At 35.7% G+C, this 19,482-nt stretch overlaps 1 protein-coding gene across 4 annotated transcripts in view; it reads left to right on the plus strand.

The window, feature by feature from the left end:
- ZMYM2 (zinc finger MYM-type containing 2) overlaps positions 1 to 19,482 on the plus strand; it is a 136,239-nt gene that overhangs the window by 49,962 nt on the left and 66,795 nt on the right. For 2 of the 4 annotated variants that reach the window (XM_040621217.1, XM_040621209.1), the window contains exons 3-5: positions 11,913 to 12,414; positions 12,676 to 12,769; positions 17,296 to 17,581. In XM_040621217.1, the coding sequence (XP_040477151.1) occupies positions 11,923 to 12,414; positions 12,676 to 12,769; positions 17,296 to 17,581 (872 nt within the window). In that variant the 5' untranslated portion in view covers positions 11,913 to 11,922. Of the gene's footprint in view, positions 1 to 11,912; positions 13,055 to 17,295; positions 17,582 to 19,482 lie in introns of those variants that run through there. The other 2 variants (XM_040621208.1, XM_040621223.1) reach the window with 2 other exon arrangements.

Genomic DNA, 19,482 nt, shown 5'->3' on the forward strand with positions numbered 1-19,482 from the left:
GCGAGAGAGCACAAGAGAGGGAGCATGAGCAGGGGAAGCGGCAGAGGGAGAAGCAGGCTCCCAGATGAGCAGGGAGCCCGATGAGCAGGGAGCCTAATGCGGGGCTCAATCCCAGGACCCCGGGATCATGACCTGAGCCGAGGCAGACGCTTAACTGACTGAGCCACCCAGGTGCCCCAGCTTTCATTTCTTTTAGATATGTACCCAGAAGTAGGATTGCTGTATTATATGGTAATTCAATTTTTAATTTTTTGAGTAACCTCTATACTGCTTTCTATATCTGCTGCTCCTATTCCAACTGTCAGTGCACGAAGGATGAAGTTTCTTCCGCCAAATCGATTTATCCTCAGAAACATTTCTTACTTTTTGTTTTGATAGTAGCCATCCTTATGTGAGATGTTATCTTTTGGTTTTGATTTACATTTCCCTAACTAATGCTGTTGAGCATCTTTTCATGTGTTTACTCGTCATTTGTATATTTTCTTTGGGGGTGAGGAAAGTATCTGCTTAATTCTTTTGCCCATTTTTTAATTGTTTTTGTTGAGTTGTATGAATTCTTAATATTTTCTGGATACAAATAATTGACAAGTCCAAAGTCATGAAGCTTCCCCTCTGCTTTAAGAGTTCTGTAGTTTTAGTTCTTCAAATATAGGTATTTTGATCCATTTTGACTTATTACGAAAGCCTATTGTGTTTTGTCAAAATCTTTTTTGCCTCAATTGAGATGATGATGTGTGTTTTTCCTCCTTCTAACTATTAAAATGGTATATTATTTTGATTTTCTTAAGTTGAATTACCCTTGCATCCTTGGATAAATCTCACATAGTCATGATGTATAATCTTTTTAATATGCTTCTGGTTTTAATTTGCTACTATTTTATTGAGGAGTTTTACATGTATATTCATAAGGAATGTTGGCCTGTAGTTTTCTTGTAATGTCTTTGTTTGGATTTGGTATCAGAGTAATGCTGGCCTTGTAAAATGAATTTGGAATTGTTCTCCCCTTCATTTTTTTGGGACCAATTTGAGAAGGATCAATGTTAATTCTTCACATGTTTGGTAGACTTTATCAGTGATGCCATCTGTTCCTGGACATTTTTTTATTGGGAGATTTCGGATGACTGATTTAATCTCTTTGCTTACTGTAGTTCTATTTAGATTTGATTTGATTTGATGTAATCTCTACACCCAGAGTGGGACTCGAACTCACAACCCCAGGATCAAGAGTTGCATACTCTACTGACTGAGTCAGCCAGCCACCCCTAGATTTTGTATTTCTTCTTGAGTCAGTTTTGGTAGTTTGTGTATATCTAGGAATTTGTCCATTTTATCCTGGTTATCTGATTTGTTGGCCTACAATTATTCATTGTGCTCTCTTATAATTCTATTTCTATAAAATCAATAGCAGTGTCCTATTTTCATGTCTGATTTTAATAATTTGAGATTTTTGTTTCTTAGTTAATCTAGCTAAAGATTTGTTAATTTTTTCAAAGAACTGTCTTTTTGTTTTGATGATTTCTCTACTTTTTTCCCTCTATTTTATTTATCTGTGCACTAATCTTTATTTCATCCTTTCTGCTAGGCTTGGGTTTACATTGCTCTTCCTTTTCTGGTTTCTTAAAGTATAAAGTTTATCGATTTCAGATATTTTTATTTATTTATTTATTTATTTATTTATTTATTTATTTATTAAGATTTTATTTGAGAGAGAGAGAGCATGAGTGAGAGCACAGAGTGAAGGGCAGAGGGAGAAGCAGACTCCTTGCTGAGCAGGGAGCCTGATGTGGGGCCTGATACCTGGACTCCAGGATCATGACCGGAGCTGAAGGCAGATGCTTAACCGACTGAGCCACCCAGGCGCTCTGATTTCAGATATTTTTAAATGTAGGTGTTAATAGCGGTAAACTTCCTACTGAGCATTGTTGTCACTGCATCCCATGTTTTGATATGTTGTGTTTGTGTTTTCTTTGGTCTCAAAGTGTTTTTTCATTTCCCTTGTGATTTCTGCTTTGATGCATTGATTGTTGAAGTGTGTTGTTTAATTTCTAACTATTTCTGATTTTCCATTTTTGCTTCTATTATTTTTAATTTTGGCAGTATTTACTTCATATACTTTGGGCATTCTTTTGTTAGTTGTGTATATGTATATATATTTATATCTTCCTGATGGGTCGAATCTTTTATCATTATATAGTGGCTTCCTTGTTCTCATAACCTTTTTTGACTTAATGTTCGTTTTGTCTAATATTAGTATATCCACTCCATTCTCTTCTCTGGTTACTAGTTGCATGGAGTGTCTTTTCTGTTTACCTACTTTCAGTTTCTTTGTGTCTTTGTATCTAAAATGAGTCTCTTCTACACAGCATATACATAGATTCTGTGCTTTTTAAATCTAACCTGCCAATCTTTGTCTTGTAATATAATTTAACCTATTTAACCTCGTTACATTTAAAACAATTATGAATAAGGAAGGATTCACCTCTGCCATTTCGCTATTTGTTTTCTGTATATCTTATATGTCTTCCCCCTCCCCTCACCATTTCTTCTTTACTGCCTCCTTTTGTGTTTGATTAACTTTATTCTAGTGTACCATTTTGATTCCCTTTACTGTATAGTTTAAAATGTTTTTTTCAGTGGTTACCTTGAAAATTAAAACCATCTTAAATTTACAACTTATTGGAAACAATACCAACTTAGTTTTCAGCAGTATGCACTCTACCATTATATATTTCTGTCCTCCCCCTTATTTTTCTCAGGTTATATCTTTATATGTGTATTTATTAACATATACTGATAATTGTTGTTTTATCTATTTGTCTTGTAAATCATAGGAAAAAAAGTAATTACAAACTACAAGTACAGTGATACTGGCTTTCTATTAATTTATATAGGTTAATTTATATAGGTAATTTCACTTACGTTCTTCATTTCTCATGGCTTCAGTTTACTCTGTAATGTGTTTTTGTTATTGCCCAAAGGATAGCATTTCATGCAGGTATGAACTCCCTCTGCTTTTGTAGATCTAGAAATGTCTTAGTTTCTCCTTAATTTTGGAGAAATTTTTTGCTGGATATAGAATTCTTGGTTGACATTTTTTGTTGATCACTTTAAATGTCATCCCACTAGCTTCTGGCTTCCATGGTTTCTAATGAGAAATAAGCTGATAATCTAAATATTATTATTGAGCATTCATCATACATGATGACTTCTCTCTTAAAATTCTCTTTGTTGGCCATTTTGTGTCTTGTGGATATCTTTGAGTTTATCTGGCTTGGAATTTGTTGAGCTTGTTGGATGTGTATCGTATTTATTAAGTTTTAGGTCATTATTTCTTCAAATATTTATTCCTGTCCCTTTTGTTCTCCTTATAATACATATGTGTTGCTATGCTTGGTACTGTTTTGTAGATCCTTCAGGCTCTCTTCATTTTTCTTCCTTTTTTTCTGTTTGTCAGATTGGGTAATTTCAGTTATTCCATCTTCCAGTTTACTGATTGTTCTACCTGTCCAAATCTGCTGTTGATCCTCTCAGTGAATTTTTCATTTGTTATTGTATTTTTCATTTCCAGAATTTTTGTTTACTTTTTTATAATTTGTATCTGTTGGTATTTTCATTTTTATTATGCCTTGTTTTCTGATTTCCTTTAGTTCTGTCAGTGCTTTCCTTTAGCTCACTGAGCATATTTAAGATAGTTGATTTAATGTCTTGACTAGTTATTCCAAAATTTGGGATTTCTCAGGAATGGTTTCTGTCAGATTCTTTTATTTCTGTGAATAGGACCTACTTTTCTGTTTCTTTGTATGTTTTGAAGATCTATTCCATTATTCCTGTGGTGAGCTAAGTGACCTGACAAAAATTTCCTTAAATGTCTGGGTGAAAAAAAAAAATGAAATGAAGAGTCATGTCTCATTAAATCTGATAGATGCTCCTGGGAAAGCTGTTATTGCCTAGAGGGCTGAAACCAAAAGAAGCATCTGCTTCAGACCACCCCAAACACAGTTCCGAAGTTTTTAGACGTTCCTCACTGCCAATCCTCTGACCAGCCAGACTTTCCGGGAATGCAGGATGCTATCCCTATAGACAAGTTAGGATGAGGAATGGGGGATGATTGCTGGTTCATGCATTCTGCTAAGTTATGAATGATCAACAGCTTCTTCCTGAAGCACTCCCCTGGTTGTTACAAGTGTTCATTGGGGTTTCAGGGATCTAAAGTATTTGGTTCCAATCACTCTGTCCAGCTCAATGGTTACTTGCATGGAGGTACCCATACCTAGAACTTCCACTCTGCCATCTTGTTGATACCTGTCTTGATTTATTTTTCATATCATACTGAAGAGGACCAGTTGCCTTGTTTTTTGTGCTGATGAGGATACTTTTTGCCTTATGACAAGTGAATGTTAACTATAAATTTAACCTCATTTGTAATCCAGTCATTTGAAAACTTTCTTTAGTAGGTGTTTAGAGTTTTACCTTTTTGAGATCTTCTAAGTGAGTCACAATGAATCCATGCTCTTCTCTTTTCCCTCTTCTAACATTTCTGATGCTGTTGAATTTTCCCGTTCTGCTTGTCTTTGGAGGTTTGTCTTTTTTTTTTTTTTAATCTCTGTATTTAGTTGGTCTTTGGATGGAAGCAAAGTTTTATATCTGTCTCCAATTTGCCATCCAATTAATTTTTTATTGATTGACTTATTTATTTTTGGTGGGGGGAGAGATAGCGAGTATGTGAGCCAGAGGGTGGAGCAGAGGGAGAGAAGCAGACTCTCCACTGACTGCAGAGCCTGACTGCGGGCTTGATCTCATGACCCTGAGATCATGACCTGAGTCAGAGTCAAGAGTTGGAAGCTCAACCAACCGACTGAGCTACCCAGGTGCCCCCCATCCCATTAATATAATATTCTACATATTAATTTTGTTTACAGTGCTTGATTAAATTATCTCACTGCAGTAGTTTTTCATGTAAATATTTTTGGTCTTTGAGGTAAAAATTAACCTAATTTGCATGTAACTATAATTTTTCTTTCAAAAAATTTTTTTTCAGATTTATTTGAGAGAGAGTGCACGAGTGGGAGGGGGAGAAAGAGAGGGGGAGAGAGAATCTCAAGCAAACTTGCCACTGAGCATGGAGACTGGTGCGGGACTCAATCTCATCTCCCTGAGATCATGACCTGAGGCTGAGCCAAAATCAAGAGCCAAAATCAAGCTGCCTAAGCCACTGTGCCAGGCAGGCTCCAGTCCTTTCAAATTTTTATGTCTCCTTTTCCTTTTCATATAATCAGCCTTGGCTGGTACTTACGGAACAGTGCTATATGGTAATAAAGAATATCCTTATCTTATTCTTGACTTTAATAATAATGTTTTTAATATTTCACATTAAATTTGGTGATATCCTTTGATTGGTATTTTATATATGTAATTAGAAATCCATCTATTTCTATTTTTTTAAAGATTTTATTTATTAGAGAGTGTGTGCACGCATGTGTGTCTCCTAGCAGGGGGAGGGGCAGAGGGAGACAGAGAATCTCAAGCAGACTCTCTTCTGAGCATGGAGCCTGACATGGGGCTCAGTCTCACGACCCTGAGATCATGACTCAAGCTGAAATCAAGAATCAAGAGTTGGGCACTTAATGGACTAAGCCATCCAGGCGCCCTTATTCCTATTTGACTAAGAATTTTTTCCTTTTTTTTTTTTTTTTTTTAAAGATTTTATTTATTTGACAGAGAGAGCCAGAGAGCACAGGCAGGGGGAGCAGCAGAAGAAGGAGGAGAAGCAGGCTTCCTGCTGGGTGGGGCTCAATCCCAGGGCCCCTGGATCATGACCTGAGTTGAAGGCAAACACTTAACTGACTGAGCCACCCGGCACCCCAAGAATTTTTATTCCTAAAATTTAAAATTTGCCATTTTGACTCAGAACTATTAAAAGTACCCATGATCACATATTGACTAACCTTTGCTGTAGAGAAGAATTCACCTTAGCTTTCTTTTTAACACTTTCAGTACCTAGAAAGCTCTTAGACTTATCAGTGACAAAATGATAATTGTTTTTCTTGAATCATTTTGAAGTGCTTTCTTTCTTTTTTTTTTTTTTAAGATTTTATTTGTCAGAGAGAGAGAGAGGGAGTATAAGCAGGGAAGTGGCAGGCAGAGCAGGCAGAGGGAGAAGCATGTTCCCCGCTGAGCAAGGAATCCAATGTGGGGCTCCATCCCAGGACTCTGGGATCAAGACCTGAACCAAAAGCAGACGCTTAACTGACTGAGCCACCCAGGAGTCCCTGAAGTGCTTTCTTTGTGATTTTTCTCTGAATGTTGATAAGCTTTTTTCAGCAAGTGCTGATACTTTATTGTTAGAAATGTCAACATTTATATTTTAATTACATTTTCTTTTTTTTATGAGAACATTAAGTATTGTATTAATTGATTCTTGTTGAATCAAAATAAAGACCAAATAAAACTGTAAAGCATTCATCATTTATGATGAACATCTTAGTTTGTTGGGCTGCTACACTGAATTACCAAAGACACCAAACATTCATTTCTAATGGTTCTGAAGGCTGGGAAGTCTAAGATCAAGCCTCTGGCAGATTTGGTGTCTGGTGTGGGATAACTTACTGCTTCATAGATGGATTGCTGTCTTTTCACTATGTCCTCATATGGTGGAAGAGGGAAGGGAGCTCTCTGGGGTGTTCTTTATAAAAAGGGCACGAATCCTATTCATGAGGGCTCCACCTTTGTGACCTAATCACTTCTCAAAGGCCCTGCCTCCTAATACCATCTTAACATATAAATTTGGGGGGACACAAACATTCAATCTGTGACATTGATGGAATATCAGTGGAATATCAATGTTAGAAACTTAGTCAAAAATTACCTGGTAATTGTTTAGGAGCGAACAGTGTGCTAATTGATTTTCACATCTGGTTATCTTTTTGAATTCTAAGAAAAATCCTAAGAACTATTTTTATACCATTTACTCTAGGGAAAACTGAAGCTCAGAGAAGTAAAGGAATTTGCTAAGTGTAAAATAGCTAATTAGAAGGGACTTGATGCAGAAAAGTGCCTAAATGGAATGGATTTTACATATATAATGTAGAAGTGGTCAACTTTTAATCACATTTAATTAGGTCAAGTTGTAATCACATAAACAGAGTAAATTGGGTGTTGGTGGTTGAAACATATTCTCAGTGACATACAGAAGTGGCCAAATATATTTATAGTATAGGATTTGAAAACAGTTATTATAGTTGAATAGTTACTCTGTTGTGAGAAGTGGATTACTGCAGAGAGCTAACTGGTAAAGAAAGTCCTATTCTGAGCTGCAATGTATTCTTCTGATTGATACCTAGCCGCCTTCCACTAGAGGATATTATGAAGTCAGTTCTAGCTTTTCTGTCTTAGAAATTGTTGTCTTCTGTTTTAGGTGTGCTAAAACCATAGGATCCAGAGAACTCATGCATTAAAAGTTTATGCATTTCATAACATCTGTATATTTATGCCTTCCTTTTTCCTCTGAAGATTGTTATGTTGATGAGGATACTTCCTACCTTGTGGCACATGAATGTTAACTTCAAGTTCAACTGCATTTCTTCCATTTGATACTTGTGTAGTTTGAATATTGATTTGGTTATTGTTTTACTAAATAAGAGCTGTGCTGTATTACTTTATTGTTCAATACTTAATTACATATTACATATCAATATGAATATTCAAATCCTGATATCCAGCTTACTGGCTGTGGTCGTGGGCAGCTTAGCTTTGAAGATTATTATTATTTATTTATTTATTTTTAAAGATTTTGTCTGTCAGAGAGAGCGTGCAAAGCAGGGAAAGCGGCAGGCAAAGGGAGAAGCAGGCTCCCGCTGAGCAAGGAGCCCGATGTGGGACTCTGTCCCAGAACCCTGGAATCATGACCTGAGCTGAAGGCAGGCACTTAACCGACTGAGCCACCCAGGTGTCTCTTATTATTATTTTTAAAATAAACTCTAGGTCCAATGTGGGGCTTGAACTCACCACCCGGAGATCAGGAGTTATATGCTCTATCGACTGAGCTAACCAGGCACCCTTGTTTTTAAATCTATATAGAGATCGCGATAGTGATTTCGTTCATGGATTTGCTTTAATGTTTTAACTCACATGAATATTCGACTCATAAAAAGCATCAGATAAATGTTAAATATTACTGGATGGATACACTTGTGTTTTTTACACTTGTGTTTTTTAAAGCAAATTTATTTAAGTTAGTGATGAAAATTTTGAATCATTGTTATCCAGCAAATTTCAACTTTGATACTTTCTGTAGAGCTAATGTTAAAATTTTTTGTTTGTTTGTTTACTTAAAATTATGTGAAGGCCTTATATGAGGGTTTCCCCTAGCGTATGTTACTGTTTTACCATGAAGAAGTCTTCCTTAGTGAGGAGCTGTTTTAGAGTAATGGTGTATATATTTTATTTTTTTTAAGATTTATTTATTTTAGAGGGAGGGAGAGAGAGAGCATGCACAAGTGGGTGGAGGGGCAGAGGTGAGGAGAGAGAGGGAGAGATGCAGTCTTCCTGCTGAGTGCGGAACCCGACTGGGGGCTCCATCCCACAACCCCAAGATCATGAACTGAGTGGAAATCAAGAGCCGGGTGCTTAACCAACTGAGCCACCCAGGCACCCCTGGTGTATGTATTTTAAGTTTTGAAAATACTTAAAATGTCTTAGATTATGGAATGGTAATTTGTAGATGTTTGAGTAAATCAAATAGTCACCCCTTAAACTTTTAAATAGAATTAATCTATTTTCTTTAAAGCAGATATAAATGTATTTCCTGCTGTTTCCCAGTAGTAACATGTCCTCCATACTGACAGAGACACACCTCTTGCTCTTAGAGTAATGATTTGGAGACTGGTTTTGGAATGACGCAGTTTTACTGTGTCTGAGCTATGGTTTTATTATAGAAAAGTTAACATCTGTTTTATTTAACTCAACGACGTTTTGTCACAGTTAAGTGAAAATACAGTAAGGCTTTTCCTATAAAATACAGTTTGTTATTGAAAATATTTCGTTTTCATTACTATGTTGGTTGAATAGGGTATGGTGCTCTCTGGAAACTAAACTTAGTTTGATAGGATGCTTAAGGTCAGAGAATAGCACAGTATGTATAAAATAAGGGATTAGATTGTATACCTTGACAAGTAATTATGTTACTTAAATAAAACTCTGGTAGTCAGAATGAACATATGGGTTTCTGCCTTCTTGCCCTTCCACAAATATTTGGGACAACTGAGTATATACTCTGTGCCTACCCACTGTTTTAGGTTCTAGACATTCAGTGAGAAGAGCAAATTAGTTATGGTCTATCCAGTGTTTTCATAATATGGTTGTTATACCTCTATTTAATGTCTGTGAAAAGTGCTTATTCTGTGTCCCTTTTGTTTCTGGAGATTGATAATCCCTTTCTGTTTAATGCTTTATCAACTTTATGTTGTCTTCTGTTGTTGATTCCAGTTTTTCCCATCATTCATTCAGGTGCTCAGCTGCCTGAAATTCCTTTTAGATTAATGTTGAATCTGAAGTGCAACTTGTTGATCACCTCTCCTACTCTGACTCCTTGCTCCTCCTTTCAGAGGTTCCCCCCCATGAATTTACATAAAAATATATGTACTTTAGGAAAAATGTGTATGTGTGTGTATAGGTTTTTGGAGAATGCATAACATTGTAGTAATAATGCTCTGTGTTCTGTGACTTTTTTCCAGTCAACAGTAATCTTACGATCTTTTCATGATCTACTTTTTAAAAATCCCTAATCTGTTAACTTTTTTCCGTTCTCCTATCATAACCTTTGTTTCAGATACCATCATCTCTCACTTCATTCAGTGGCCATCTATTTGGTTTCTTTGCTTCTAGTCCTGCCTTCTTATAATCCATTTCCCAAATAGCAGCCCAAACAATGTATTAAAAATGTAAGCGACGTGTTAACCTTTTAGTGAAAACACTGCGATGTTTCCTGTTATAGTAAAATCCAAACTTGGCATTTAGAATTCATGATTACTAATTTCAGGGATGTTTATTGGTTTGTTTATTGATTTTTTTTTCTCTCAGGTGTCCAAATCAGTGTCTTGTACATACTAGATTAGGTGCTTTGTAAGCATCTATCTGCCAAAGTGATATTTATGTGTGTTAGTATCGTCTTCATTGTCCCAGCCACTTGTTACAGTAAAATAAACAAATAGCAATATATATATGAAGTAGTAAATGTTCTTAAACCAGCCTTTTTTGTTTTTTTTAATTTTTTTAAAACTGTGCTAAGTGACTTTACTAGAGAAAAGGATTACAGAGGATTTAAGAGTTGGCCTTGGGGCTCCTAAACCAGTTTTTAAGACTTGTACAACCACTGTATCCTCACCTTCTCAGATGACTTACTCTGTGAAAATTAGGCTACCATGTATTAATCACTTCAAATTCCCATCCACTCCATCTACAGAGCCCCCCCTTCTAGTTTTTTCTTTTCTTCCCTGTTTTTTCTCTGAAATTCTCTGAATCACGTTCAGGATTAGTTCTTCTACCCCTATGTCCATGACCTCATCCTCTCCATCTGCTCAAGAACTTATTTTTTTCTGGCTCTTCACTGTTAACTCTCTGCTGTCTCTTTGGCTTCAGCACAGCCCTGTATATATATCAGGTGTTTAGAAACTATTGGTTGAATATAGCAGAGTAATGAAGAATTTGGACTATTGAGTTATAAAGCCCCGGGCATGCATTCTAGGTATGCGACTTAGGCAGGTTAGTTAGTATCTCTAAGCCATAATTTCTTATTCATTAAAATGGGACAAAAATTATAACTATATCAAGTGTTGTTTTGAAAATGTAACTAAGAAGTGTAATGTGTAAATTTCTTGTGGCCATTGTAACTAATTACTGTAAGTTTGGTGGCTGAAAACAACAAAGTTTTTTTCTCTCATGATTCTGGAGGTCAGAAGTTGGATATCAGTGACACAGGCCTCAAATAAAGGTGTCAGCAAGGCCATCCTTCCTCTGGAAGGCCCTAGGAAAGAATCCATTCCTTGCCTCTTCTACATTCTGGTGACTGCCAATATTCTTTGGCTGTGTTACTTCAGTCTCTGATCTTCAATCTGTCTCTGTGGTCACATTGCCTTCTCTTATGCCTGAAATCTCCTTCCACCTCCCTTTGCAAACTTGTGCATGTAGGGCCCACCCAGCTAATCTGTTTTTAAATCCTCAGTCTTAATCATATCTGCAAAGACCCTTTTCCCATATAAGATAAACTTTAGAAGTTCCAGGGATTAGGATCTGGTATCTTTGGAAGCCATTATTCAGCCTGATATGTGGTTATAAAGCACACAGCATAGTTCCTGGCAAATAAAGATTTAAGCTTTCTGGTTAGGTCAAGAAAGATTTCAGATTCTCAGAAGGATTTAATTATATGGTTACAAGGGAGCCAGGGAATATGAGAAAAAGGAATTAAAAAAAGATGAGGTAAGGGAAATTAGGGATTAGATTGTATCATCTTATTTAATACAGTGGATAAATGGGATAAAAGTATAGAGAAGGTATTTTTATTGTCAGATTTTGGTTATTTTCCTGTTCAAATACATATCAAAGGATTTATCTATGTTTTCAGTATTAAAGTTTATAGCTTAAATAGAGTGGTAGAAAGGTGGTGGTGGAGGTGGAAATATACTGCATATCATTGCTGAAAATTGATTGATTACATTTCTTTTATATTCAAGAGGTTCACATGTAAACTATATAAAATGATTAGTGAATGAGATCATAGATTGGATACCAATTTTTTCCTTTATTAGATAAGAATTATCATTTAGAATAAAAAAGAAAAGTAGTTTAAAAGATTATTTCAGTTAGATGAGCAAAAGATTATGTTGACATTTGTTTTCTTTTTTCCATCTCCTTTACAGGTTTTTTGGCATGGACACAGGTTCAGTGGGAGGATTAGAATTGACTGAGCAGACTCCTGTTTTATTAGGGAGTACGGCCATGGCAACTAGTCTCACCAATGTAGGAAATTCATTTAGTGGTCCACCTAATCCTTTAGTTGCTAGATCTAATAAATTTCAAAATTCATCAGTGGAAGATGATGACGATGTTGTTTTTATCGAACCTGTACAACCTCCCCCACCTGCTGCACCAGTGGTAGCTGATCAAAGAACCGTAACATTTACATCATCAAAAAATGAAGAACTACAAGGAAACGATTCCAAAATTCTGCCTTCCTCAAAAGAGTTGGCTTCTCAGAAGGGAAGTGTAAGTGAGACAATTGTCATTGATGATGAAGAGGACATGGAAACAAATCAAGGGCAAGAGAAAAATTCCTCCAATTTTATTGAACGGAGACATCCTGAGACTAAAAACAGAACCAATGATGTGGATTTCTCCACTTCCAGTTTTTCAAGAAGTAAGGTAAATGCAGGAATGGGTAATAGTGGTATCACCACAGAACCAGACTCTGAAATTCAGATTGCTAATGTTACAACCTTAGAAACAGGTGTAAGCTCTGTGAATGATGGCCAATTAGAAAATACTGACGGGCGAGATATGAACTTAATGATTACACATGTAACATCACTGCAGAATACCAACTTGGGAGATGTCTCTAACGGACTGCAGTCAAGTAATTTTGGTGTTAATATACAAACATACACCCCATCTTTAACTTCACAGACCAAGACTGGAGTAGGACCTTTTAATCCTGGTAGAATGAATGTGGCAGGAGACGTATTTCAGAATGGAGAATCTGCAACTCATCATAATCCTGGTAAGTAGTAAGTGATCTACCCCATGTAAAATTGCCTGATACTTTTTTCATTGTAGTAATTGGTACTACCTTGATTAGTTTACTCATGTAAGAGAAGTTAATTCTGTTGACTCTTAAAAGTTTGAAATTTTAGCTAATAGATGTAAAACCATGTATTTCTCTGCAGATTATTAGAAAATCATAGAAATCTATGTCTAAAGGATTGGAATAAACACTCTTTACATTCACTACCACTGGAGTCTAACAGTTTGGCATCTTATTTGTCATGTACTTTGTTTTTGCTAATATATTTTTAGTATTTAGTAGTAATGTGTAAATTGTGCAAAAAGATAAGTAGCACACTTAAAGAACAATGGTATTGTATAATAGGTGCATTTAGATTTGTTTTTACTTGTGCTTAATTTTGATCGCTTATCTGATTTTTTTAATTAGCATTTTATTTTTTAATATTTGAAAGTTGGTAAATTTTTCGACTATTTGAACAATTTTTCTTCAGGCAGCTTTGTACTGTGAAAACATTAAAAGAGAGAAGTTACAAGAACTCTGGCTTTTTTTTTTTTTTTTTTTTAAAGATTATTTATTTATTTATTTGACAGAGATAGAGACAGCCAGTGAGAGAGGGAACACAAGCAGGGGGAGTGGGAGAGGAAGAAGCAGGCTCATAGAGGAGGAGCCTGACGTGGGGCTCGAACCCGGAATGCCGGGATCACGCCCTGAGCCGAAGGCAGACGCTTTAACCGCTGTGCCACCCAGGCGCCCCAGAACTCTGGCTTTTTGATGACCATGTCTGTATGTCCCTTTCTCTTTCACCTCTGCCCCCAAATCTTTGTATGTCTGTCTGACATACATCCTTCTCTTTGTTTCTTTCTCATTTTCTCATCATTTTAGGCTCATTAGCAATCTTATCGGCCTAGAAATTGTGGAGAATAATAAGGAATGACTAAAATTTGGGTAGTGTAGAATGGTATAGAATGGTAGTTATTTTTCCTTTTTTTCTTGTTATTTTTTTGGTTATGAGAGTAATGTTTAACTATTGAAGAATTTTTGGAAAATCTATAAAAAATGAGGGAAAAAATCCCTGATTGTATTATTAACCGAAGATTACCATTGTCAGTGTTTTTGAGTGGCTGACTTTCAGGCTTTTTCCATTGTATTTTAACTTGGTTGAAACGCGACCCTGAATAATTTTGTTCCTTATTTGTTTCCCACTTTACGTTGTATTTTCTTGTACCATTAACATTTATACACAAAAGTTTTAATGGCTGCACAGTAGATATGGATATACCATTCCCATATTTGGCATTTATACCGTTTCCCATATTCTGCTATTATAGGCTTTTGATGAACATCTTTTGTTTAAACTTCTCATTTCTTTAGAGTATATTCCTAGAAGTGAAGTTAGTAGGCCAAAGGATATCATTGTCCCTATCCTTCCAAAGATTCTTGGTTGAAAAAAAATTTATTTGGTTTATAGTGATTTTGAAAGGAATAGGTTCCTTATTACTCAATTTGGAAAATTCCTCCTGCCTTCCAAGACCCTTTTCCTCTATGTGTGTGTGTGTGTGTATACATTTGTATGTACGTCTGGGTTGGGGGGGATGTATGTGTGAGTTTGTATGAGCAGTTTAAAGTTGTAGAAATAATATTGTCATAGTGCCTTCCAGAAAGGTCTTACAATTTATATTACCAGCTGTATATATATTAGTTTCTTTCATTGTAACCTTCTGGCTCACAGAAAAGTTTAAGAAATGATAATGCTCAAATTAATTTCAAAATAGCCATTTTGTCTTTATTGTAATTATAAATATGTTAAAAACATAAGAGTATGAAGAGGAAAATAATTAATCTCACCACTGAGAGTAGTACATTTAATTCTAACCTGAGATCATAGTTTAGGTATAGTTTTGTAAACTCTTTCCTCCTACCGTCCCTTTAAATACCTAACAATAGATCTTGAACCTTTGACCATATCAAGTCTGTATGTTTGATTTTATTCTCTATTTAGCTTAGTTCCAGGTTTTACTATTTAAATAACTCTTTTAAGAATATTCTTATGCATATATCTTAGGATCTTATTTCTTTAGGAATATTGCTGAGTCAGAGGGGCATATCATTGTAAGAATTGTGTTCCTTGGGGGTGGTGCCTGGCTGGCTCAGTTGGTAGAGCATGCGACTCTTAATCTTGGTGTTGTGAGGTTCAAGCCCCTGTTGAGTGTAGAGATTATTTAAAAAAAATATTTAAAAATCGAAAAAAGAATTGTGTTCCTGTTTATTGAAACCTATATAAGGGACTGTATATTACTTATCAGAAAAACTAAACAGATATACCTTTTGCTCCTTTTTTTAGGAATTAGCTCTTGTTTTTTTGTGCTACTTTTATTTGTAATAGGGAGTTATAAAATCTTGGCTATTTATACTGGCTCTCAGACTAATTGTGACTTGGGCAAATTAAACTATTATCCCCTGATGTCCTTTGTATAAAATAGAGGGTTTAGACAAGACTTCTCTTCCTAAAAGTATTTTTGATGTTGGAGGATGAGAAAATTTGAAAGTAGGAGAAATATAAGAGCTGAAAAACAGATTAAGGGTGCTTATATTATTTATACAGGGTCTAAAACTAAATTGGAAAAAAAGCGTGTTATTTTTTCAAAATCAAGTTAATAGACGTCCTTAAGTTTAAATAGTCTCTTTAAGTATATATTCAAATGATGAACCTACAAAATCAAAAATCCTAAGGAGCCAGTAATTGTGTTTCAAGAAGCTATTTCTTCTAGCATATGTTCAAATACAAGGTGAAATTTTCAGTTAGTGACTACAGTTGACTCTTAAACATTGTGGGGATAAGGAGTACCACCCCCTCACCCCTCCCCCTGCTTACCATGCACTTGAAAATTCACGTATAACTTCCAAAATTTAACTACTAATAGCCTACTGTTTTTGTTTTGCTAGTAGCCTACTATTGACTGGAAGCCTTAATGATAAATAGTCAACACATATTTTGTATGATATGTAATATACATATATATATATATACCTTTATAATACCTTTATACCTTTAAAATACTTTATAGTACTATACTTTATAATACTATACTATAAAAAAACTGCATATAAGTGGACTCATGTAGTTCAAACCCATGTTGTTCAAGGGCCAACTGTATTTTCTTCGTATTCATTAATATTTTTACCTATTAAAACTGGTCCATTACCTTGATAATAGCAGGATAACAGGATTCTAGAATGCATTCAGTTTACTCTATGTATAAAGTGCAATTTTTGTGGGGAGTGATGTTGTGTGGTAAGGTAAAATTTTAGTAGCTGTGTTATGTAGCTCCTTGAAATCATTAGGTTGATGGACTGGGTTGGAACCAGGAAATCATCCTCCTTAAGGTTTTGATATTAGAGAAGTTTTCCTGAGCTCTAAATATATTTGTACTTCCTGTGGAAGGAAAAAAAAATGTTTTGTATAGAAGGGCAACTTTTTATGTATGAAAGTTCAAAATTTGGAGGAACCTAGAAAGGAAAAAAATTACTAGAGATAATAGAAATGGTGGTCTGTAAAATTTCAGAAGGGAAAAAGGTTATGGTATTGTTAGTGTAGTGAGATTTATGGAGTAGTAACTAGTGTAGCAAGCTGGACACTTCCTGCTAAGCACCAAAGAAGCTTATTATTAAAGAAAGAAAAGATAAATTACTCTGCACTCCAGTGTTAATGTTACACGTATCTTTTAATTCTGTGTGATTCTGAAACTGTTTGCAGTGAGAGTAATACGATGTTGGATTGGTCACTATATGTTGGCTTGTCATTTCTGTGTTACACTCTAATTTCTTTGAGATTGTGTGGTCTAGAGGCCATGGAACTAAATATGAAAAAAAGGTGTTTTTAAAAAGATGTTTTGAGGGGTGCCTGGGTGGCTCAGATGGTTAAGTCTCCAACTTTCGATCTCAGCCTAGGTCTTGATCTCTGGGTCATGAGTTCAAGCACTGTGTTGGGCTCCACACTGGACGTGGAGCCCACTTTAAAAAAGAAGATATTTTTAATACAATCCTATATAAACTATCAGACCTATACTATATTTGTCAAAGGTTCTGATTGGTCAAGATTTTATTATATTTTTATGTCGATGTATGTGTTCCTTACTTACAGGAATGTTCTATAAATTAATTCTTTCTGTTTAATAAATAATGGGCTGATATTTTTAAGTGCTTCCTCTATGCTAGTCAGTATGGTTTATTGCATGTATTATCATTTAATGTTACCATTTGTGTGAGGTTGGTACAATTTCCAGTTTAGAGAAGAGTTAGGCACAGGGTTTAAGTAACTTTCCAGTCTAGTAGGTGGAGTCTAAATGTCAACCAGGCATTCCTACTCCAAAACTTTGTTTTTTTCCTCTCTGCTATACTGCTGCTTTATTAATGTCTTAAACTTCTACAAGATGGGAAGTTAAAACTGTTCACGTAAATAGCATCGTCGATGTATGTAAATACCTGTTTCATTATTTTTCCTTGTGCATTTTGTTTTTAAGATTCCTGGATTTCCCAGTCAGCTTCATTTCCTCGTAATCAGAAACAACCAGGAGTGGATTCTTTATCACCAGTGGCCTCGCTTCCTAAACAAATTTTCCAGCCTTCTGCACAACAACAACCCACTAAACCAGTTAAAGTCACTTGTGCAAACTGCAAAAAACCTTTACAGAAGGGACAGACAGCTTATCAACGAAAAGGATCAGCTCACCTCTTTTGTTCTACCACTTGCCTTTCCTCCTTCTCTCACAAGCCGGCTCCAAAGAAACTTTGTGTTATGTGTAAAAAGTAAGGTTTACCTTTCTTTCTCTTTCTTTTTTTCTTTTTTAATATATTGAAATACAGTTGACACATTGTGTTACATTAGTTTCAGGTATACAACAAAGTGATCTGACAAGTCTGTAGGTTATGCTTTGCTCACTTACAAGTGTAGGTAAGGTTTACCTTTCAACATAATTCCATATGATTGAATATTGGTGATATATAATTTTAGGGAAATATAAGAGTCTTAGACTTGATCTTAGCCAAAAGGCCAAGAAGTGATTATAAGAGTCTTAGAGGTGAATTATGGTATTTGAAAAAATTGGTAAGCTAGTTGTTTGAATCTTAAAGCCAAACTCAAATGTGTGATGGCTTTGGAGGATTCTCTGCCACCACCAGTGGCTTATGATTAAAAGGCTTCCTATTTGGATAGGCTTTGGGGTTGGTTGGTTGGTTTATTTATTTATCTATAAAAGATTTATTGATTTACTTGAGAGAGAGAGAGTGCACGTGCATGAGCTTGTAGTGGGGAGGAGGGGCAGAGGGAGAGGGAGAGAGAATCCCAAGCAGACTCCATGCTGATTATGGAGCCGGAGTTGGGGCTTGATCCCTGAGACCATGACCCTAGCTGAAATCAAGAGTCGAATGCCTAGCTGACTAAGCCACTCAGGTGCCCCCGGGGTTGATTTAAATACTAGACCCTTGTAATTTTGTCTGTAATCTCCTTTGGACTCTTTGGATTTGTCAAAATGCATACATGTTTATTTGCATTATTAATTATTAGAATTTAGTTCTAGCTAGATAAAATTGTTTTGCAGTTTATATATAACTAGTTCTGTATAAAAATAAGTCACATTTTGTACTGTCTTCATATTAAGATTATTTTAAATTGGCAAGTGTTTGGATTTTATGTTTCTATGTTTTTTTGAACATTAAATCATTAGAATACTCACTGTTTTAAGACTCAGGTACCAGTTTTTCGATAGCCTTGGAGAGACACGTCTCTCTTCTGCCAATTTTTAGGTCTGGCTTCAACTAGTTAAAAATAAGTGGAATATTGGGGTACCTGGGTGGCTCAGTTGGTTAAGTGTCCGACTCTTGATCTTAGCTCAGGTCTTGATATCAGGGTTGTGAGTTCAGGCCCTGCGTTGGGCTCCATGCTGAGCCTACTTAAAAGAACGTGCAATATGGTATATTATGTGTACGGTCAAACCCGGTAGATTTTCTTTCTGTACCATCTCTTGGTGCAGCCCAAGTTTGTGAAGATACTTTTAGATCTTAGAATTTTGAAAAAGGCTTAGTGTTCTGTACAAATTTAATAAATTCAAATACTGGAACAGTTATCTAGTTTTTTGACTGCTCTATAGTAGTAGACTTTTGCATACTGTAATATAGGACTGTGAAATTCAGAATTTTGTTAAAAGAAAACTCCACAAGTCATCAGTATTGTTTTCTACCATTTCTTTTTTTTTTTAAACATTTTATTTATTTATTTGAGAGAGAGAGAGAGCAGGGGAGAGAGCGAGCAGGAGGGAGGAGCAGAGGGAGAGGGAGAATCAGGCTCCATGCTGAGCAGGGAGCCTGATATGGGGCTCAATCCCAGGACCCTGGGATCATGACCTGAGCTGAAGGCAGACGCTTAACTGACTGAGCCACCTAGGCGCCCTGTTTTCTACCATTTCTAATTGCATTTGGAGAGCTAGGTGGGGGTTATTTTGGGTTATGGTTATGGGGATATACTTAAGTTCAATTATCCTCTGTAGAATATATGTCATATTTCTGCGACCTAGATCTTTCAACCTTTCTACTTACCCATGGGAAAGGAATTGACTAGGTGTTATAAATTTATATCTCAGTTTTAGGCCTGGATACTAAACTCCATATAAATAACAATTTTTTAAAAAGTATTTCCAATACCTGAAAGCCTT

The sequence above is a fragment of the Ursus maritimus genome, unplaced genomic scaffold (assembly GCF_017311325.1).
Source record: "Ursus maritimus isolate PB19 unplaced genomic scaffold, ASM1731132v1 scaffold_10, whole genome shotgun sequence".
Classification (NCBI taxonomy): domain Eukaryota; kingdom Metazoa; phylum Chordata; class Mammalia; order Carnivora; family Ursidae; genus Ursus; species Ursus maritimus.